This window comes from Malurus melanocephalus, unplaced genomic scaffold, assembly GCF_030028575.1.
Source record: "Malurus melanocephalus ecotype Western Australia unplaced genomic scaffold, MMel_1.1 scaffold_60, whole genome shotgun sequence".
Classification (NCBI taxonomy): Eukaryota; Metazoa; Chordata; class Aves; order Passeriformes; family Maluridae; genus Malurus; species Malurus melanocephalus.
The window spans coordinates 1,386,429-1,409,933 of NW_026623292.1; the positions used below are offsets into that span (position 1 = coordinate 1,386,429).

At 37.8% G+C, this 23,505-nt stretch overlaps 1 protein-coding gene across 3 annotated transcripts in view; it reads right to left on the bottom strand.

The window, feature by feature from the left end:
* GXYLT1 (glucoside xylosyltransferase 1) overlaps window positions 1-23,438 on the bottom strand; it is a 45,456-nt gene extending 22,018 nt beyond the window's left edge. For 2 of the 3 annotated variants that reach the window (XM_057366135.1, XM_057366134.1), the window contains exons 1-7: window positions 23,210-23,438; window positions 15,513-15,605; window positions 10,638-10,812; window positions 9,545-9,670; window positions 8,478-8,729; window positions 2,367-2,490; window positions 1,886-2,058 (exon numbers count right to left, since the gene is read on the bottom strand). In XM_057366135.1, coding sequence (XP_057222118.1) covers window positions 1,886-2,058; window positions 2,367-2,490; window positions 8,478-8,729; window positions 9,545-9,670; window positions 10,638-10,812; window positions 15,513-15,605; window positions 23,210-23,412 — 1,146 coding nt within the window. In that variant the 5' untranslated portion in view covers window positions 23,413-23,438. The remainder of the gene's footprint in view (window positions 1-1,885; window positions 2,059-2,366; window positions 2,491-8,477; window positions 8,730-9,544; window positions 9,671-10,637; window positions 10,813-15,512; window positions 15,606-23,209) is intronic. The other variant, XM_057366136.1, reaches the window with a different exon arrangement.
* Between the last annotated feature and the right edge of the window lie 67 nt (window positions 23,439-23,505).

Here is a 23,505-nt window from a genome sequence, read left to right on the forward strand (position 1 = left end):
TTTCAATAAGCCTAAAAAGAAAGATTTTTTTTAATGTAAGCAAATTAATGTACTCAGACAAGGAGGAAATTTAAAATTACCTTATCCAATTAAAAATTTACAATCTAAAATGATGTCTGGATTGTTTTTTGCTGCATGCCAACTTTCTCAAATGATCTATAACCTTTAAGTAATACAAATCTTATCAAATTATAATGAAACATTATACAGTATAAAAAGTGGTACTGCTGAAGTTTCATTAARCTGAGTGATGGTCAAACACATACTAGGTTTAACATGGGCAAGAAATAAATTTGCCATTAACTCAACAATGCAATACTTTTTATACATAAATGTTAATTTAAAACAGCATTTTGAAGTAACATAATTTTGTTCATCTTATTACCATTGAATCAGTAGTGGTTTACGTGCTTTCTCTGACATGTTCATAATACAAAATTGGACCATAAATAAAAGGAAATATTTTTTTCTTCTGTTTTTGACAATGCTCAAAGGAAACAAAGAAATAATATTTTTATGGAAACGCAATCACTTTCCCTGAAATGTATTCTCAGACCCCCAAAAGTACTTTTCTTCATTTTTATATCTATATGACAACATGTAATAAAGCAACATTAAAATATACTATTGATTTTTGTAGGTTATACACACACAGTAGCCTGCTACATTAAAATGTGCATCAGCGCTAAGTTTTACAGCTCTTCAGTGAGTATACTGATGTAGTGATAAATAGTTTATTAGATGATTTATTTGCAGAATGAAAGGAAGTCACTGTGCATAGTATTTAAAGGAATAGTAACATATTAATACACTGAATTTCTAGAACAGGTCAAAACACAGTATATAATTTTTTTTTTTACAATCTGAATCTAGATACAATTAAGTATTAAAATGTTGCAATAAATACATGCAAACTTTGGGAAGAAGGGATTTTTCCTACATTTTAAAATCTCCAGAAAAATGAAACTTCATATTGGGTTGTTCTGCCCAGAGAAAAAGATTGTCCCTCTCTACTCTCTCCACTGGTGTGGTCTCACCTTGAGTAGTGTGTGCAGTTTTGGCCACCACAGCACAGGTGACCAATATTGGAAGGATATAAAGCCGTTAGACAGTGTCCAAAGGAGGGCAACAAAGATGGTGAAGGGACTCGAGAAGAAGCCCCGTGAGGAGCACTGAGATCACCTGGACTGCTCTGCCTGGAGAAGACTGAGTGGAGACCTCACTGAAGTCTCAACTTCCTTGTGAGGGGAAGAGGAGGGGCGGACACTGATCTCTGCGGTGACCAGGGACAGGACCAGARGGAATGGCCCGAAGTTGTCAGGGGAGGTTTAGGTTGGATATTAAAAAAAGGTTCTTCACCCAGAGGGTGGTTGGGAACTCGAACAGCACCCCCAGAGAAGTGATCACAGCACCAAATGTGACTGAGTGCAAAAGTGTTTGGACAACCCTCTCAGGCACATGGTGTGACTCCTGGGGACTCTTGGTGTGATTCTCCTGTGCTGGGACATGTAGCTGGATTTCAATGATCCTTGTTTGCTCCTGAATATCATATTCAGAKATCCTAAGTTCTCCAGATGCTCATGGAAACAGTTTACTAAGTGATTTGTTAAATAAATGAGAATAAAGCCTTTAAAATAAACACTGACAACTACAGGAATTGTTTTAGAATCCTAAAGCAGACATAGTCTACACTGTGTTTCCAAAGATGCTCATCAAAACAGGAATGTACTGGAACTCCACCCAAACAATAAAGGAAAAACTGGTGAAACACTTGACATTGCTTAAAAGAAAAAAAATTACTCTTACAATCAAGCTACAAAATACATGTACCACTACAGATCAACATACATAAAAAAATAACCAGTGTAACGCAAAAAACACTTACATTTTTTATCGCTTCATAGACTGCCCTAAAAGTTGGTTGTTTATCATCATGGTAAACACCTCTATTTCCATGAAGAATAAATATACCTTCTTCTTCAGCTGCCTTACAATTGCTTCCATAGATGCAGTGGTCAGGCCGGTAATTCCATTGGCAAGGAAAGACATAAAGACTTTCTGTTTGGAAAAATGAGAGTTCTGYGTTAGATATCGAAATTGTTTCAGGAAATAAACTCATCTTCTTTTTTTTTTTTTTTTCAGGACTGCTTTATCCATTTCTGTACAACTGTTTTGAAATCTAAAAATTAATTACACTCTAGTAAGCTCCAGCACTGGGTCTGAAACACTTTAAGAGAATGAAAGATGTGAATGGTCCCTTGAATGTTTTCACCCAAAAGCCCACTAACAGAGTATTTTCCCAGATTTTTGAACACCATGGGAAAGATAATTTTGCAGTGTTAGACTTAAAATCAACACGGATTTACCTGGATTGTGAAAAAACATAATGTTCAATAGATCCTGATCACCCCAAGTTATGTTCAACTTGTATTTCTTCAGTAGTGGCATAAGAATTTCTCCCCATTGTAACCGCACTGGTGTCATATCGTTCTGTTAAACAAAACAAAGCAAAACACCACACATTCAGGACAATTATACCTACAGGGAAGGAAATGCCTCACAAATCACAATAACAACTCAAAGTTACAAATCTCAAATATATAGATGACGACTTCTTTTTAAACCAATAAGGCTATCTAAGGAAAATAGTTATGGGTATTTCAAATGTGCTTAATTTCTCAATTATTAATTTACCAGAAAAATTTCCCTCAAGCACCTTAAATCAAGAATTTTAAGAAATAGCAAGGGGTATCCCATACAGCAGTAGGATGCAACACCCAAAAAGCATCTAAGTCATGCAGCAAGTAGATGGGGAGTATTTAAATATACACACTCATTCAATTTCTCTCTTTATGACAAAGTGGTAGTATACACAGGTTCTAATGCTGATTTAAAAAATTCAAACCAGTTCAATATAAAATTAATTCTTCAATAGTTCCAAACACATAAAAAATACTGGCTACAAAGCATTGTAAAGAAATATAGCAATCCTTCAAATGTTTTCAGAAGAATTTTCATCAAGTTGAACTTATTTTTCTTAGTTACTGAACTTGAATTTCCACACCAACGGGACAACTTTTCAGTAACAAAAGTCAGTAAAAACCAAAACAACAGTTTTTACTAAATTCAAGAGACAAAAAGGAGTTCTTCTAAGGCTCTGGTGAGGAGCAGCTACTTGGAGTACACTGGCCTACACTGAATTCCATGTTAACAAGGGGTTCAAATCTGCAGTTTACGTAGCTACATATTCTAAAGCTAATGTCTATCTTTACATATTATTTAAACTCAAATAGAGYATAAAAGGAACAAGGCTGCTCACTTTGTACCTTGTACTTCACTGTTTTGAGAGTGAGGATGGAATAACAATAAATCCCAGAGAGAGAAAATTCCTGAGCAAGTACAAGCATTGTACCCTTGCTTCCTTTTAACCAAGTTGCCAAAAAAAAAAAAAAAACCTCCAGTATAGTTTGGGATTTGTATACAGGAAAATCATGTTAAGAGACAGATTACCAGCAGCAAAATAGTCACTTTGAGATTTACAGTATCAAAGACTTTCTTCTCTGAGCTTTACACTTACAAAGTAGAAAGCACAGTTCAGTTTTTACTTTTTTTTTTTTTTTACTTTTTCTTCAAATCATTTCAGCCATCAAATATGAAGGGCTTTCAGAACTAAAGACTAAAACAAGACATATTACAAGATTTCAGACAAGAATTAATACAAAAAAGATCTATAGTTTGTATTATGGAARAAGCCAAACAGAATATAATAGTACCTATTCTCCTAAAAAATTTATGACTATGATTGCCTGCAAGTATTTGGTGAGCACAGGCATAAGAAACGCACACGAAAATTCTTCTCTAGTAAGAGTTATCATTAGGCTCAATGCAATGTAGTTAAATGAAATAAAACACAGGCTTTAACAGAGCTAAAACCTTCTCAAAAAGCAAATAAATTAGACTGAATCACACTCAGTAAAGATTACTCACTCACCTGAACTTTGTCATCKACAGAATATTGACCTAAGATTTACATTCAGACACAATGCTAAGAATTAAAAACAAATTTAAATTAGCTCACTCATACCAGGATAATCATGCTAAGAGATTATACAATAGCAAATAAAGTCTTAGAGCAACTTGTAGAAATAGGAATTTAAATTGTTAAAGTGTTATTTAATAGAATTTTCTTTCCACTTAAAGAGTTTTAACAGCAGAGAAATCTAGATGATATCCCAAGAAGATGCAAAGCAGRTACAACATGCATCACACAGGCAGATGACTCAAAGCACTACTACCTGATAAACAGTGCTGTCAGATTTAAGAGCTGTAAATTGTAATATTTCCATAACCTTTGCATAAATAGAAAAGAGCTATGTATTAATAAAAGAGCAGTGATATATAATGACACCAGTGTAGGAGCAAGAGAAACTACTTGAATAATTACTTGTTTTCCTTCTTTTAAATATTCTGTTGTAACTTATGGTGAGGTGAAACAGCCTGAGAAGTAGGACACTGATAGAACTGCTTTTCAGAAGTTACTCAAGTCAAAAAAACTCAAAGAAAAAAATTCTACAGTAATTTTGGGGTTCTCAGAATAAAAGCCTTTTCTCCGGTATTCAACAACATGCAAAGAATATTAGAGACATGAGAGAAAAAAAAATAGTAGGCATTTCTGTGATGCCAYCAAACTGATGCAGACAGGCTCTTAAGAACTCTCAAAATTCTAGTTTACTTGAGTAGAAGAAAATGGGTAAGAACTAATATATATACAGATACTGAGGTATTTKCCGATATTTTGGGTTGGTTTTGTTTATTTAGCTTGGTCATTACTCATTTCTGTACCAGAAAACTTCTGCCTGGCCAAGGCTTAAGTCACACTTACAAGAACTGTCACATTTAGCCTTGTATTAGCTTTTCCTAAATTCTAGGAAGAAAATAAAAAGATGAGGAAAAATTCTCAAATCATACAGCAATATCTAAACAAAATGCAGGTGTGTCCCACAAACAGCTAACCAATTTAAATTTCCTTAATGTCAAAGGAGAGCCAGCCCTCTTCCTTCTAGTTACATGATTCTACCTGTTAATGCACTAAGAGTGTGGTGCTAACACTTACTGCATGTTTTTGTAAGCTGATTTACCTCAATAACCCAGCAGAAGGATTTATTTTTTCTAATTTTACCAAATTGAATTGAATCAYAGAAAGGGCCAAACACCAAAGGCTATGAATAAGTAAATGGGAAAAGCAGGGACGAGCAGCTGGTAAGAGACAAGAACCCTCCTTTTAGAAGCAATTAATTTATGTGCAGGCTCACCATATTTCTTCAAACTATAGCCCTAAGCAACACTGAATGGTAAAAAAAAAGTTATAATGGTTTAGGTCAGAGAGGCTCTCTGAACTCTGATTTTTTTTTTTTTTTCCTAAAGCATACCCATGAACCCTACTTTGCACACTCTACCTGGAGTTAATTTGTTTGGGGTTTDTTTGATTTTCTAAGAGCTTGTAACCTTCCTCGATTGCCTGCATCTCAGGCAACAACTAACCTTACTAAATTTGATAGAAGTCATTCCTCTCTATTCACATTGCCTCCCTGGTTTAGGACTTCTTGCTTAAAACACCCTATCAGTAGTATTTTCTATAGCTTCTCCAGTTTTAAAAAAAATCTATATGCATGCGAATAAAAAAAAAATTAACTATTACATCTTCCATATCCKATACAATCTTGAATGCTTTGCATTCCCATTTTCTAACTGCTGTTTAGCAGAGACAACATGCAGGCACTAACCATCAGAAGCTTCATTATGAATTCTAGTCTCATGTCCAGTTATGCAGTTTGATGACCTCACTGTATTCAGTAACACATCTATGCATGCACAGGTATTTGTATAAATGCATGCACATGTGTTTGTGCTGTACATAAACACAGACACTCACAACACACAAGACAGATAAGATAGGACCAGGAGTAAAAACATCCATTAGGCACCACTGGCAGCCAAGGAGCAGGATGCTTGTCTGAAATGGCTTGACCTGACAGTCCTGAGAAGACTGAGACACAAATAGGCAAGGGAATAAAAGATTACTTAATCCTGCAGCAATACATAGAACTACAGGTTTATTGCTACCCAGATGAACATTATAACCATTGGCTAAAGTCTCTGATTCTACTTTTTATTTATCCATCTTATCTTCAGGCTCCTCCTGACTCTAAGTAATCAATGTGACAAGAGAAAAGAGAAGCTTAAAGGCCTCAAGCAGCTCAGATTGTAATTTGGGCTACAACAGACAATGAACTCACAGTTTAAATCCACAGCACTGGAGAAATATCCTGATCCAAAGCATCCACTTCAGATAAATGTACTAGTACTACAGTATCATACAAAAAGGTCTACAGGCATCTTTAAAAAGATACAAAAATTCCCAAAAATTATATACTCCTTGAAGAATTTGTTGAGCAGGCTCCTGAAAGAATATAAACAAATTTACACCTTCCTATAAAACAATGAAGCATTTTCTAGTTCTACTGCATTTCACTGGAATAGTTAATGGGACACAACAWGAAATTGTTACCTGTAAGGTCTAAAACCATCTGCAGTGTCACTGGCAAGGGATATTAGGATAGTCCCTACCCCTGAATTTGGTTTATCTCTTTTCCAAAGGTATGACTGGTAGCTCCTTTGCTATCAGTCACAAGGGAAATCATACGCTCTCAGGCCCACTGTGTATAGACTCAGCTACACTAAATCCTTTTCCAAATTTTGCTTTGATGTTTGCGATTTCTCCTGTTGGCCACTCTTCTTTATATTAAGACATTCAAAGAACCTAGAGATGAAAACAAAGTATCTGCGAGTACAGTAGCATTTTTGTAATAAAGCTTGTGCATCTTAGGGCCCTGTGATGCGCTGCAAGGTTGTGGGACCAACTCTAGGTACCAAGGGAGGATAAACGTAATTATTCCCTTGCTCAGTGCTCTGTTAGCCCAGATCTCACACAACTACAGAAAAAATATTCTTGCCCTCTACAACCAAGGGAAAATGCAATGCTTCATTTTTAATTTCAGAATACTCATTAATCGCTTCTCCTACTTAAATCTTATATTTTAAGTATATATATATATATATATATACTTACATTTGATGAAAACACCAGTTTTAGGCATTTAAGAGGACTAGGTATTACAGGACTTCATATTGTTCTCTAGAAAACTACAGTTCATTTTACTAACAATTTTAGTACCCTACATAATCTGTTTGCTTTTGAAATTTTTACCAAAAATGTAAATTTTCCAATGAATTGATGACCTAAGTYGAACTGAGAAGCCAAACAAGAATTCTGGCATAGTATGAATACATGACCAACTTCATCTTGGCATTTACCACTCAAATCACTACACAGAAATGCATTGTCAGAGGTTAAGATTTATGCAGTTTTCAATCCCATGTTTTTTCTCATTATACTTTCCCATATTTTCATTTCTCCATATGCTATAATCAGTAAAACAAACAAATAACATAGACAATGCAAGATTTTATTGATGATGTAAATAACAATGATAGAGAAGCTTTCTCAGAGAAACTACAGCCACATACTACAGCTACTGTAACTTTCTACTTTAACTAAAACTGAGATAATCCATTCTCCATTTCTCCTAAATTCTCTGGATTTCCCTTAAGTAAAACACATAGCAAGAATGCCAGGATGAAAGCTGTTTATTAAACTGGAAATGGAGAAGAATTAATGCCTACTGCAAGTTTCTATTTCTCATGGATGCATCTTCTAAAAGTTTTTGACTGCATGATTATTTTTCCCTAATCAAACTTCTCTTAAACAGAGATRTACTTTTCCCTGAGGCATAACCACACAGCACTGCTTTTGTACTTGTGTTTCAAGTACGTAAGAAAAAATTTCAAGTCTGAAGAGCAATGACCATTTCTACCGCTGTGTACACTGCTTCCATGCATGCAGTAGTATCTACTTGCATGACAAACTTCTTTGTCTACAAAAATTAGGTCTTCGAAGCAAATAAAAAGAKACTTGGACTGATAATCACCTGGCTACAATGTAAAAGCTCAAAATTTGGAAACTTTAGTTTTCAACAACTTTCTAAATGTTTTAGCACCATCTCCTGGTCACACAACTGCACACATTTTACAAGTTCAAAATAATTGTTTTCTGGGATGCCTACAGTGAAGAAATGATGAGGAYATATCTACTGGCAAGTATAATTTACAGCAAATTGTATCAAGTCACAGAGGATCTCTCAGAACTAAGAAGAATTAAAACAATCAAGCTCACTCAAAATTCAAGAATTCCAAGTCTTACAGTGAATGATATTTTAAAAATATATACATAGTGTACTTTGGAGAGTATTAGTACAATTACAGAAAAAAGATCTTGAAAAATACACATGAATATGAAACAGGAATAGAATTAAAATATGTAAATCCTGCAGAAAATGCAGTAGAAGAAACACACATACCTTGAAATATTTTCTTCTGATACGTGTCATATTCATTAGCATGACTCCAGAATTAATTCCAGTTACWCCATAATAGGGATGTCTAGCAAAACGATTATACCACCCAATACGAGGCTCCTCATGTTCTGGTGCCATTGCAGCAATTTGTGTGGAGTTAAACTTTCCCAGAAAAGACCAAATATCATCAATAGGCCTCAAAAACAGGATGTCAGTATCAACATACAGTAGTGAATCCACATTTTTGAGTATTAACTGCAAGGGAAAGAAATTTAAAACCAAAATGTTAAGTTTTATGAAACTTCTCTTCATAAAACAGAATAAAGCTTAACAAATTTTTGTCATGTGCAAATAAATTCACTTCAGGCTCTCAGTTTGCTGTCAATAAATATGTCATCATTCCTTTTTCTCTCATTTAAAAGAACTTTTGTAGAGGGGAAATAAGTTTTATATAGAACAGCAATGCAAAGGCATTCATTCTACATTTTATGTCAAGGTTCCKTAGAAGTAGGTGTAGGCCAGGACTAATATTACTCTTAACACAAGCTCCTGAACCCTTGCTTTCCCATGCAAGCAGCTAAACAAACAATTGTTAAGAGCCCCAAAAGAGACAGTGTTTGGGAGATAACTGCCATTGTTCTAATTCACTAAGCCTGAAGTATGTTTTCTGAAGTGTCAGTTGAGCACATGCATAAAACACTAGCAATAACAGCTCATTTTTATTTCATTTTCTCCAACACTTCTCAGACCCATGCATGCAAAAAACTTTCAAACTAAATGAGGAGATGAGCTGTGATAGATCCATCTTACCTCTGAGAAAATGACATGACCTATACCTCTTTGTGACGATACTGTGCCATAATGCATCAAGTGAGAAAAGGACTTTTATTCCATAGAGTACTAATGCCACAGAAGAATGTTAAATTCAGAGGTTTTTTTGGATGTCATAAAACTAACTTTCAGGAGTAATAGCAGTTCTTCATTTAAAACAGAACAGAAATCAGAATAACAAGGACAGTTTGATGCTTCATAAACAGACTTYTGTATTGTCTTATTACAAAGTAACTTACTGGTAAAAATAGCCTTTGWGAAGCACATGGCTTAAACAATTTCTTCCATTCTGCTGCACTCTCAGATGGAAATGTTATTGGATATAACGTGTAATTAACTTTTCCTTCATAGGGGAATTCATCAAGCTAAAATAAGAAATCACAAAAATTACTGCAATTCAATTCTATTATAAAAAATAAATCAATTCACTATTCAAACTGATGATTGAACACAACTGCAATGTCTCTTTTCCATAACAGAAATAGAAGAATTTATCAGTTAATCAAAAGACTTGAACAAAAAGTGGCACCTCCAGGCCACCATGAAGAAAACACATCATATCAGATCATATGCAAAAGGAAGAGGAAGTAAAATAAATTAGTATTTACAAAAAGTAAGTACATGAATTAAAACTCTTCCCCCTCTTAACTAGTTAACAGAGGACAAACACCAATGAAATCTTTCTAAATTTAAAGTAATCTTACTCCATGTTTGCCGTAACTACTGTTTGCGTAACAGTGTATATAAATTGGCATGTGTAACATACTAATGTCACAGTTAATATGACATTTTAAGCACAAAAATAGTAAAACCCTCCACMGTTACGTCCTAGTCAGCTTCTAAGACTGCTACTCCAGTCATAATGTAATTTCCTTTAACGGAAATTTACTGAAATCAGACATTGCCATATCTACCATATTCAAAAACTGGTGTTTCACTTTTTCTAAACAAGATAAGACTGACTCATGCTGTAAGCACGGGGACAAAAAAAAAGGACAGACCTCTAATTTTTTTCTTGTAAAGCCAATTCTAAATAAGCTCGCACAAGGTAACTGATTTACATTCAAAACATAGGGCTTGTATTTAACAGATTCAACATGACAAAAAGTTTTGCTTAGTCTGTAGGAGAAACTCTTGTATCAGCAGCTGGCATTCTTCCACTGGAAAAGATTTCAAACATCCCCATCCACTATTACAAATGCCTTATTATCTCATTTTTAGACACTTGCATTTTTGCCACTTCATCAAACTACTATCCAAGAAGCAGAAGAATTGCTATATATTACTCAAATTGTTCTACAAATTGATTGAATACATCTTTTTAATACTTACTATGTCTTTGAAACTCTCATGCAATTGGTCCTCAGCAAAAATATGAAAATGGAGAGGTTTGATGCTGAAAATAATGGCTGATCTCAACATAGTAACAGTCTCCTCCAGTCTTTCACCACAGGCCACCACTGCTAGATGCATTTTCTCAGAAGGATGTGTTTTCATATAATCATATCTGATACAAAAATATTTTTTCATTTGACATTATTTCTAGCACAGGCTTAATGAAAAACTACTATTTATTACAGCAAGTAACTCAACAAAATAACCTTCATCATATTTAAACCAGCAAAGTATAGCTCAGCAGAACATGCAAACTACAGAATTACACCTCACATGTAYGGTTACACTTAACCTGAACCACTCTCATAATCACACCCCCTTGTCCCAGCCTACAAGGGAAAAAAAAGGTCTAGAAGATCTATACACAAACTACACAAGCATTTATTCTTACTAATCATTACCAGCAAGGAAATTCATCAAAACAGCTATACTWAAAGAAAGACTACAGGAAGTTACATCAAAATGTCAAAGGCTGACAAGACATTAAGTCTACACATGAGGTTTTTTTCCACTTTCCCTGGACTAAAGACCTAGGAAAAAATGACAAATACAGCAGAGTTGAACTCAACAACAAAAGTGAGATGAACCTTACTTTCAAGAAGTTCTGTTAAAAACATTTTTGGACTAAAACTTGTCCATTTTCTGCTCCAGTAAGCCCTTTTTGTCAAACACACGCTTCAGTGCTTTGCCCAAGCACTGACAAAACACAAAAAAATTTCTCCAATCCTTCCATCTTGCAGGAGCTAGAAGAGGGAGGAAACTAATAGATCAGACTGCCTTACGGAATGCCCTGGTTCTCCCAGGGATTYTGGAAAATCCCTCACATACACTGACCATGTGCACTGTCTGTATCCTTGAGGCTAAATTATTACAAGGTGTGCGGCCTGGGGAATCCTTTACTGCTAAAGACACCTGTGCAAAAGTTATGGTGAGAAATGCCTGGAATGTATTATACTGGGTACATTGAAAAGTTATTTCATTATTTTAATATAATGGCTTAAATWGTCATCAGGCAATTAGCATTGGTGGCATTAGCTTGATGACAAACACAGAGGGTATACTAATAGTCCCCGGGATTTCATATATTTAAGCCAGAAAAGCTTCCAAGCTTTTAAACACACATCAACTCAAAGCTCATCTTCAAAACAATATTAAGCACTTGAGCTGTTTGCACAGACTGTGCAAATTGGGAGGAGGGGGGCTAATAGAACCAAGTTCAATATCAAATTATATATCACAAGTTCAATGYCAAATTATGCAGACAAAACCAGTTCTGAAGTTAGAAAAGACTTCACCATGCCTGACAAACCACCCATTCTCAGAAACTTGTCAAAGAGAGAGACACTTCAAAACAGAAATTATCAGATGTGATTCTTAGCACATAATCTCCATCCAATTTATGCAACTATGTAAATACATACAAGTTTTTCTTTAAATTRGCAATAGATAATATGCAAATATCCCTCTTTTATTAAAGGCACAGAAGAGCTACACACATTATTTTCAGTTCCATGAGCCAAAATACAAGCAAAGTTATCACTGTAAAACTGCTGAATTTTAGCGCTGTAAATCATTTTTAATGCCATAAATAATTGCTGTATTCAAAAACCATTCTGAGTTTTGAAATAATTTAATGCCCTGGAACTAAAAAAACTCAATTTTTTCAATCTTAAATCAAYGGATTTAAGAATATTAAGATTTTAATTAGATTATGCAGCCAATCTCAAGTAAAGTTTCAGGRCATTACTAAAGATCACATGGATGAAAGACCTCATAGGTCAGATTTAGATCCAAAACAGGGCACCTAAATGAAGATGCTAACCTACAGGATTGCATCCAAAGTCTCATTAAAGCTAAYAGAGATCTAGTGAGCAAGTTATGAAGTATAGACAGTAATTCATCTCCTTATAAAGTAAACACTTAAGGCTTGAATCRATTTTTAACATAGGTATAGTGTCATTTAATAAGTTCTAGAATATCCCACCTGATCTCCAGATGCCAGTCCAAAAGGACTGGGTATTTCAAAGATCATGTTGTATCTCCTMGTCCTAAAGAGATGCCCAAGACAGCCAAGTGCTTCTTGATTAACACCAACCATTTACTTCTCAGCATCTAAATGGCTGGTCACCTGTATCATCCTCCACRCCCTTTCAATTTTAGCGACTATTTAAAACCAACTTGACATAGACACCAATATGCAAACATCTGTATTCTGCAGATGATTTAATCTCCAGACTGAAACACTTTACGAATCTTGAAGCAAAATCTGAAAATTAGTTCAGGTTAACATACTCACAAAAAAGAGAATCTTGAAATATAAACAAGACATGCCCATTCAGACCTTTATACATAAAGCTAATTTAAACATTACACCATGTAGTAAGTAGTAATGTAAAAAACACAATGCAAGCTGAATATGATGAGGGCAGTCGAAACCCAGAAGTAAGTACACTGCTGCAGTGTGAACAAGCTGCAAGCAGCAGATTAGCCTCATCACTAATCCCCTGAAAAGGGAATTACAATAATTAAGCCCTGAAGTCATGAGAGCCTACAGTGATATTACAAGGTCATGTGATAAATAAGGGCAAAACCTACACAAATTGCATAGCTGAAAGCCAAGCTCCTGAATCACATATAACACACAGCTTTTCATGACAAAGTATTACAAAAATTATGCCAAAGAAACTTAAATGCACTGAGATTCAAAGACGTATTTTATTATTTCTACATCTAGTGACATCAGTGATTAGAAGAACACTTCAAGRCACATAACAAAAAACTGACTCATCATGTTACAGTGCTTTTACAGACACTTTGTTCACACAATTTTTGTTCTGTAAATTTCAGATTTACTGGGTTCAATTTTTAAAATCCCTGCTTAAAAATTATTTCTTTAAAGGCAATAAAAAATATTTAGAAAGAGCTAACAAAAACTCAATTGCAGCTCATACCATATCAGAAACATTTGGACTCAGATCCATGAGTTCATTACATAAAGCTTTATCCCTGAAGCAGATGGAGYAAGAAGCTTTTGGAAAGAACAGGCCATCATTCCCTCTGGGAACTACACACTACAAAGAGGATGAGACACATTAGATCTCAGAAATGTATTAAGGCAGAAGTTATGAGACTTCAGAATTGTGGTTCTTACTCCAGACTCCATGAAAATCCTTTAGTGATTATAAGCTGCATTTGACTTCCCTGCACACAGACCACTGAGAACCACAGCCTCCTTCTTAGCAACCAGGCCTCAGTGCTGCTCCTCTCGCTTTCATGCACACCTCTCCTTACTCCCAGAGAGAAATCCTCCTCTCATCTTCATCCAGAATTACTATTTATCAATAACCCTCAGATGCCAGCATCCTTCACCACATTTTCCTCTTCCTGACACCAGAGGCAGCATAAAGTGTAAATTGTTCAGCAGAGCTTATCAGCTTGAGCTCTGCAGTCTCACCTTCAATGTGAACACATCCCATCCACAGAGCCAATTACCTTTTTCGTAACTTGTCTCACTCCCTTCTTCAACATTATGCCTACATGGCTTTAGTTTTTCCACTAATTTCTTCCCAAGTTATCTGCCATCAACTGCTCCCTTCTCTCCCAGCCTCTGTAAACCTTCTCCCATCTTTCTCCACCACCGTTAGGCATGCAGTTACCTCAGCAGAAGCACGGAAAGGAAAACCATGYTCATTTAGATAACTGGTCCAGTATCTGTTTTGACCAAGTGACACAAGATCTTTTGGCAATACAATTTTTAGCAGTGCAGTTGMTGAATTTACAATAAGGAAAACAAAATCTATTCTCCGAGTACAATAACTCGTCTGAACCTGAGCAGATTTGGTTTCAGAGTATTACAGCTCTGGTATGAACCTTTATTGAAGCACAAATACAGGTTCTGAAAGGGCTAAGAAACTTTTAAAAGTAAAGAGATACTTTCAAAAAAACTGTTAAGAAGCAATGTAGAAAACACAAAAATACCAACATAGATTTTTATATGCACATTTCTAATTACTAGTTGTTTGATCTTTTGGTRTGGGAGAACCTAGTGGAAAAGCTGGGAAAAAAGCAAGAGTGAAACACAAACTTATTTTAGTAACGATTTTAGATAGACTTACAGGAAATTTAACAGCCTTAATTTCCAAAGAAAGAAAAATCTCTGATAATGTGGGAATCCTGTCTCCCGCAGAGAAAGAAAAACCTCTGGTAATTAAAATTAAAGAATGCACCTATAACTCAGTAGAAGATACTGAGCGGGATGCCATGGCTGGATTTGAGTCATTAAGATGATATAAAAGAACTTCATTTTTGTGAGGATACTAATTATACATGAAGGATAGGGACAGTAAAAATAAACAAAATATTTGAGACAGAGCTCCACACATACTCCCATGAGTTTAGGAAACACATTTAAAACAATCTGCTTTTGACAATGTGAGTACAAAAATGTATTTTAAAACATGCTGCTCAGCAGCAGCATAAGGCCAGGTAAAAGCCTTGCTCTGAATATTTCTGTGTCAAGTGCAGACCTTCATTCTATACTGATTAATTCTGCTGTAAATAAGCTCAGTCAAGTTTCTATATAATGAAGCAACAAAACTGAAAAAAAACCTACTCTTTGTAGTAACACTTGAGTTCACAGTTCYAGAACATAATTTAACAGGAAAAAGCCCAGCTAAAGGCAACCCCAATATGAGCAAGTAAAATGCATGTGACACAAACAAGATATTTTGTCACCTTGCTAAAGAGCCAAAAAATATCAGCTACATCTGTCTGCAATCAAATAATAAAGTACTATTTAATAACAGAKCCTACCTAAAAGCAGCTTCCCAAAAGCAGTTCATTCCACAAACATCAGAGGGCAGCATCCAATAGGAATTCCAGAAAGATACAGACAAATTCTTACACCTAACAGAATAAGACAAAAATAACCTATATAAATGTTACTGATTTTATGGCAAAATTAAATGGATTGTCTTTTAGTTCAARCAGAACTTGAACAGTTAATTAGTTGGCAGAAAACTGGCTATGTAATGCAACTTGAATACAAAGGATAAGGTGTTAGATGCCAGGCAGAATTTTTTWAAGGTAGAATGGTCCCATCCTTTAGCTTTTCCTCTTCATACATTTTCAGAATGAGAAAAACAGAGAGGCTGGGATTTTTGAGGATCTTTCTACATTCTAGGCTTAATTTAAGTCCATAGGAAAAGAGTGAATGGCAGTACTTGATGCTAGAATTTCACCTTTTCAATACCTTTTTCTACTCAAAGCAGAGAAGCAATTGTAACATTTCATTTTCAAGATTACATTGTCCATCTAATTCAATCCCTATTCATCCATTACTCTACTCAATGCAAATGTGCAAATCTGATTTGTAATAAAAAAATGGGACTTTGCAGCACCAAAGAATTCCATTATTTCATAGCAAATGGTTAATGCAATACAGAAATAACCACTACATTTCACAAGTTTTCTTTCTTCATACTAATAGCAAGACTAATAATTTATTGACATGTGCTACACTAACAGCTAAAAAGCAGGATTTACTAATTCACCAATACATTTTATGCAACAGCAATATAGGAAATACTTTTAAATAGAAACRAAAGTGTATTTTCAAAAGTTCTGGTAAGAAAATCACCATCAAGATTTAAGAYCTGAAATGAGTAAGCAGAATATTGTAAAGCAAGTGATATACTCGACTGACCTCCTCTGCTCCCTGMCCTGGTGACACAAAGCCAGTAGTGTTTATTCTTCTTTGAAAGTTAGCATCCGTGGACGAAAGACATGTGCAAGAAGAAAACTGACACAGAATTGCTGATGAAAATGTATTTAAGGACTATAGCTCAGAARTCTACTGAAAGTTGGCTTTGCAAGTTTGAAATTATTCTGCACCATCTTAGTARTGTAATCTGAAATCTGTGAAGACTAGTGTTTTGCAAATACCAGACAATAACAGCTTAAAGTAGCATAAAAAAATATCAAAATGAGTAATTTCTACTTTTTGTAACACTTGAGAAAAACGACCTGATAAACACRCAGTGTTTCACAAAGCTTCATTTAGGTGCTGGAGGGGGTGGTGCAGCTCTTTGGCAGATCACAGGAAATTCTGGTATTCTGTAGATAGATGTGTTTGCAAGAATTTTCAAGTAATTTTATTTCATGACTTAAGAATGGTCTCCCCAAATAAATACCCAGGTACAAAAAATGAAAATAGAGACTGTAACTACCTGCAGTGATACTCTTTACCAAARTAAATGGTATAAAAACTTGAGTTCTCTCTGCCAGATTCATTCTCACATTACTCTTTGTGGGCTTTGAAGTTTTATAAAAACATAAGATCTTACACTTATCTGAAGAACAATCTTTACGACTTCTACTGTGTAGATTTTTGAAGTAACTGTGTCTATTACTTTATCCTAAAAGTAATGAGAAAATCACTCAAAACCAGCTTTCTGGTTTAGAAGATAATTATGCTCTTATTACAGGGGATTCTTCTTCCAGTTGACAACAACAGTTTTCTTAGCTGTCTTGAGCTATTAGCCTGTCCAAACTACCATGGCAAGAAGTRAATTTGAAGTAGTGCCTACGTAATTTCTCTGATTCATCAAGCCTTCCCAACATTCCATTTAGCACAAAGATTATCAGCSTTAGGTTTGATTCATAAATTTCATGTTTAAAATAAAAGGTTAGTAGTATATGTATGTATGCCATYTACCTAATGTTAGCTCAAGGTACTCTTCTCTCAACAGAAGTTCTCTCCATTGACCTTATGCTACCATATTCCCCAAAGTYTTTTCATATAAAGGATTAAGAGACTGGAATAATTGAACAGAATTTTCTTCTTGTCATCCACAATAAGATCACTTAAAATGCCACTCATGAAGATTTTTTTTTTACTTGAAATAAAATTTGAGGGAAACCTGGACAACAAACAATTGTTTTACCAAGCCAGGGAGATGCACTGTACCTGTTCACCAAACAGGCACAGTCATTGTTACCTCAGAGAGGTTACCAGTCAGACCGGAATAGTCACCTTCAGTGCTAGGGAGGGATATTTTGCATTCAAAATTCACATCTATTATTGTTATGTGATTAAAGGATTAAAATAATGTCAGGTGAAACAAACACAGCAATCTAACCCAGGCACATGGAGCACCCTAACACATCCCAAATTCACAAGGTCAGAGAGCCCATTGAACCAAGCAGATGATCCACCAGACTGGAGAGACTCCCCAGGCCAGTTTACTGACTGCCTAATGGGGTTAGTGCTTGCAAGAGTGGGGGTAAGACTCGTGAGATCAAGGTGGACTGGGGAGGAACGAGAATGCAAAAAACAAAAGACAAGAGGGTCCAGTTACATGTGAAGATTCCTGTTTTCCTGGGTGACAGGAGTGGATCCATTACATGTGCAYGTACAGAGGTCCAAGCGCCCACAAACGAGAAGATGGTCACAGACCATAAGGGCCTTTGGGCCTGCAGTGCCAGGGACTGAAGAGACAGTGCACACAGCGTGTAGGTGTGTGCATGTTGGTGCACGTAACCACCAGCAACTGGACTAGCCCACAAGCAGAGCAAGAGGCTTGGCAGCCAGGTATCTGACACAGCCGTAAGACTRGGCCAGACTGCAGAGAACAGAAGGTCTGAGCTACTGGAAGAGCACCTCTCTTACATAGCCACCAGAGATTGAGGTCTGAGGGATGGCAACTGGCCACCTGAGCTTTGACAAGTTTAAATCAAACGGCTTATGTTTAAGGCTATAGGTCAGGACCAGCTATCCAAAAGACTCCCTTTCATGAGGCAATCCTGGGGRGCCTGCTGCCACAAGGCTAGGGCCAGGAACTGGAATGATCCAGCAGATTCACCTGTACATGTGTGTGCACATTCAAGAGGGTCAAAACCTGTCAAAACCACCCTCTGCTAAGTTTGTGAATATACTTTCTATCGTTTTCTATGCACTATAATCCATTTGACCCTCCCTTTGCCAGAATAGAAAGCAAGAGCAATATAACCTGATACCAGTGTCACACATAGCAGAACAGCATGGCTGGCTGCACAAAAATGGTGAACTACAGTGTAATAGAAAAATGTTCCATTTTAATAGGGGCAAATTCATCACCCTGACTACCTTCACAGAACTGATGGCAGACTGATTCCTTCTATATTTCTCAAAATTGCCATTAGAATAGCACTTTTTTGGACCTGAATAGAAAGATGGACATTATCTGCCTAACTGAAGTGGCAACATTGACAAAATTAACTGAAGATTCACTTCTGAAACAGTCTGCTAATTAACTAATGTGAAAGCATGTGGAAAAAGACTGACTTGAAAGGATACTCCACAGACAGCAGATTATAGCACTAATTAATTTATTTGCTACRTGTACACAGCAAATATACATTTATGCTGGTTTTGGGGGGTTGATGTTTCGTTTTTTTCTCAGTCACCTYCTCTATCCATAAATCATCCTATAAAGGAAAATAGGCTGATTATATATACTACATTTTGATGGATCTTGTATTCACTAAAAGTAGAGATGGCAACGTTTTCATTTTTTCAAGTTCAGATCCATTGCTAATTTAGCTGTTTACATATGATAGTACCAACTACTCATTACTACTTTTCTCACTGGAATGAATAACCAATAGGACAATTTACCTCCAATGTTAATCTTTCTTCACAGTTAAAAACTAATCTCCAGATTTACAGAATCACAGATTATGCCAAGCTGCAAGTGACTCACAAGGTTCACCAAGTACAACTCTTAGCACAGCACAGGACCATCCTCAAGAGTCACACCATGTGCCTGAAAGTGTTATCMAACGCTTCTTGAATTCCTGGTGCCCTTACCACTTCCCTGGGGAGCCTGTTCCAGTGCCCAACCACCCTCTGACTGAAGAATCTTTTTCTAATATCCAACCTAAAACTCCCCCATACACAACTCCAGGCCATTCACTTGTGTCCTGTCACTGGCCACCACAGAGAAGAGATCGGTGCCTGCCCCTCCTCTTTCCTTCATGAGGAAGTTGTAACTRCACTGAGGTCTCCCCTCAGTCTCCTCTTCACAAGGCTGAACAGACCAAGTGACCTCAGTTGCTTCTCACACAGCTTCCCCTCAAAGCCCTTCACTACTTTAGCTGCCCTCCTTTGGACACTCTCTAATAGTTTAACATCTTTCTTAYATTGTGGCTCCCMAAGCTGTCCCCAGCACTCGAGGTGAGGCCGCCCCAGGTCAGAGCAGAGCAGGACAATSCCCTCCCTTGCCCGGCTGGTGTTGCTGTGCCTGATGYYCCCCAGGACACRGGTGRCCCTCCTGGCTGCCAGGGCACTGCTGACTCAAATTCAAATTGCCATTGACCAGGACACCCAGGTCCCTTGGTGCCGTGGCCACTTCCCTGGGAAGCTTGTTCCAGTGCCAAACACCCTTCCCAGAACCTCAATCCCCCAGTCTGTATGCACACCCAGGACCTGGGCTGTCCTACCCCAGGTGTAGAATCCAGCACTTTCCCTTGTTGAACTTCRTATGGTTGGTGATTGCTCAGCCCTCTATCATTTGTGGAGGTCGCTCTGCAGGGCCTCCCTGCCTTCAAGGGAGTCAACAGCTCCTCCCAGTTTTGTGTCACCTGCAAACTAGTAACCCTTCCAGTCCTGCATCCAAGTAATTTATGAAGATGATCAGCTATTAAATTCTTGAAGTGTTCTTCAGCTGTTTATACCAAGTTTTAATACATGCCTTTAGTCTCCTGTCCTCTTATTCCTCAGGCTAGAGTAGTGTTTGAAACAAAACAACTCCTTACCAAACTGATTACCCAGCAAGTTCCCCTGAATTATTATGTTTATTGGAGGATTTTACCTCAGCCTCTAATTTTAGTCTCAATATGTTACTTCCTTTTAAATTMTTTTCTTCTTAAACATGTCATCATTACTGCTGAATTCCTCCAGGTGTAGCATTCTAAAGCCTTATTCAAGGCTTGCAGTTTTTATGTTTGCGTGTTTCCAAAAACTAACAAAAATTCAATTTCTCCCTCCCCTATCCCAGAGCATGATCGAGTCCCTTCTGCTCTTGTGGCATATACCAAACTAGACAATGCAGGCAAAGAAAACACTTCTTGGCTAAATAAAAAAGAAAAACACTGCTGAGTGCATGGATGCCTTCAGACAATAGTTAGATTTGCTTTGCTGAAATGTATTTTAAAGCTATCAGTGAAAACAGCTGAAGCAGCCCATTTATGAAAGTTACTATTTTTGCACACAAAATGTTAAACTTCAAGAAGGATTAGAAGGTGATCTAAATGCAATTTACTCCATAAGGTTATGAACCCTCCAGGATATTACATGATCACACAACAGTCAGAAGTGGGCATAAAACAGACATGGCCATTGTGCTCAGTCTCTACTAAAGAAGAAGCTGATGTATAAAAACTGAAAAACACCAATATATTCAGCAAGATGTGTGTATCACTGACAACAGTGAACATAATGCAGTTTAATACTCAAGAATAATTGAAAAATGTGTCTAAAAGAACATTCAGTGGGACATTTYTTAACTGCCACAGCTTTTCCATAAACAAAAGCCTTTTAGGGACTGTTCTAAGAGTCTGACTTACAAGTACATTCTGCACACACTGTACATACAGTATGTAATGCTTCAGTAACTTACAACAGGGGACATTTATCCTGAGACTTCAATTTGACAGCAGTTTATAGATAAAGAATTCCCACACAGGTGACAACAGACACTGGTTTGGCAAGCAAATATACCCCCAGAAAAATGCATACAGTGGAAGCATTTGTGGGACTTCAGAAAATAATTTTGTCAATTAGTGAAATTCTTCTACTTCAGAACACAGGGCAGATTTATATCTCATCTGATGTCACTGCAGCAAGAATCTTGCCGAGGGTTTTCTCCACTCATATATTTAATTTAAAAACTAAACTTCAGTGCAAATACTAAAACAGTAAAGCTTTTAAAATAAACTTGGTTCTCCTTTTGCTTACCGGCAGTACGATGCAGCTTAATGTCTTTCCAGTGTTTAACAGCAAAAAATCATTTAGATTATCATCTTGTATGATAACAAAAGTTTGCTTCCTTTAAACTGCATTTTTTCTTTAGTAAAGCAAATACCATACATATGATTTTTCATCATATTTTTGTTTAGAACTAGTAGATTTCAACCACTCACARGTTTTTAATCACAAACTAGAAGTGAGGAACAATCATCCTCACATTTTTTTCCATGTTATAATCCGTATTCACTTGAACTAAAGCAAAAGCACAGAGGAAAAAAAAATCTTTTAAGCAGTTACACCCGTCAAAAGCTGGGTTTCACATTTCAGCTGACTCCACCCCTAATAACTCAGAATGCTGTTTCATGGTATTTTAAGATTATTAAATCAGAGTTTGTCATAYTGCCATCCTCCATAAGTGCTTCACAGCAGCATCGACACTTTCATAATTACATGATGAGGCAATTCAGAGCGCTGAGCTGGCCAAAAAAACAGGTAATTTTCAAGCAGGTCGCCATACCAGATCAACTCACTCGTGTGCTCAGAAGAGCACATGCGGTGYAAGGACTGAGGGGCGCCAGAGCTTGTACAGCCCTGGGAAGCATCGTCTACCCATTAAAATCACTTTGCTTTAAACTGTTGTAGAACCAAAGCAGAGTTAGAGCTAGACTGGCCCAGAAAGGTCTGGTACTAATTTCTCCTCCACTTGCAGAAACTGATTTCTTGTCACTCCTCTTTTCCTGGCCTCAGGGTTCCGGTGGCCACAGATGAACAGGATTACAAAACTATAATCTGAAGGAAAACTAGCAATTTCCATTCCATAATCTCACTCACCACCTGGCCACATTAAAATTTCTGCTGACAGAAAGGAACAAAACTATGCAGCTCTGCAGAGTGTGAGATGCTCAGATATACAACTCTTTAATTACAGAACTGAACTCACTGGTTTCTGTGAGAAGTCTAGCTGTATTAAAATATCCCGYAACAAACAGTTTTGCTCAATGAAGTTAGATTTGGTAACTAATACGGTAACACTATTATAGTTACAATAATAACTAGTAACTCATGAAGTTACTAAGTTTCACACCTGAAGGAGGATGGTGACATTTCCCCCGTCTGGAAGAAGGAAACGCACCCTCCTCGCTTTACCCGCCCTGTCCCACCCAGCAGCATCCAGGACGGGCTTAGCGCCGTGGGGCCGCGCACGGGGGCGGCCTCGGTCGCCGGCAACGCCACTCTTCAAAGTTTTCCTTGTTTAAGGCTTCCSCAACCGCCGTTCTCCGGCCCCGCGGCCCGCGGGACGCCGGGAGGGAGCGCACAGACACCGCCGCCCCCGAAAGCGCCTCCCAGGCCTCGGCGGCGCCGCGCAGCCGGGAGCGCCCGCGGCCGGGACGGAGACCGCCGCGCTCCACGCCTCCCGGCCCTCCCCGCAGGAATGCGGCGGGAAGCACCGCCCGAGCCCGCGTCCCCGCCCGGCCCCGGCTCCGGCTCCCGCGCCCCGTACCTGCCGGTCCCCGCCTCGCCTCGGCCCGCGCTCCCCGCCTGCCACCGGGCGCCGGGCGTGGCGGGRTCTCGGGCCTGTCTCTCCCGGCCGCCGCTGCCGCCAGGCTCCTGCTCCAGGGACAGGGCGAGCTGGCTGAGGCCGTAGAGCAGCGAGCAGACGCCGCAGCCCAGGCACAGCAGCGCCACCCGCGCGAACCGCCGCATCCTCCCGCCCGGCGCCGGCACGGCCGGCCCGCGGCTCCGGCGGCAGCGGCAGCACCACGGGAGCGGCAGCGGCGCGATCCCGGCGCGATCCCG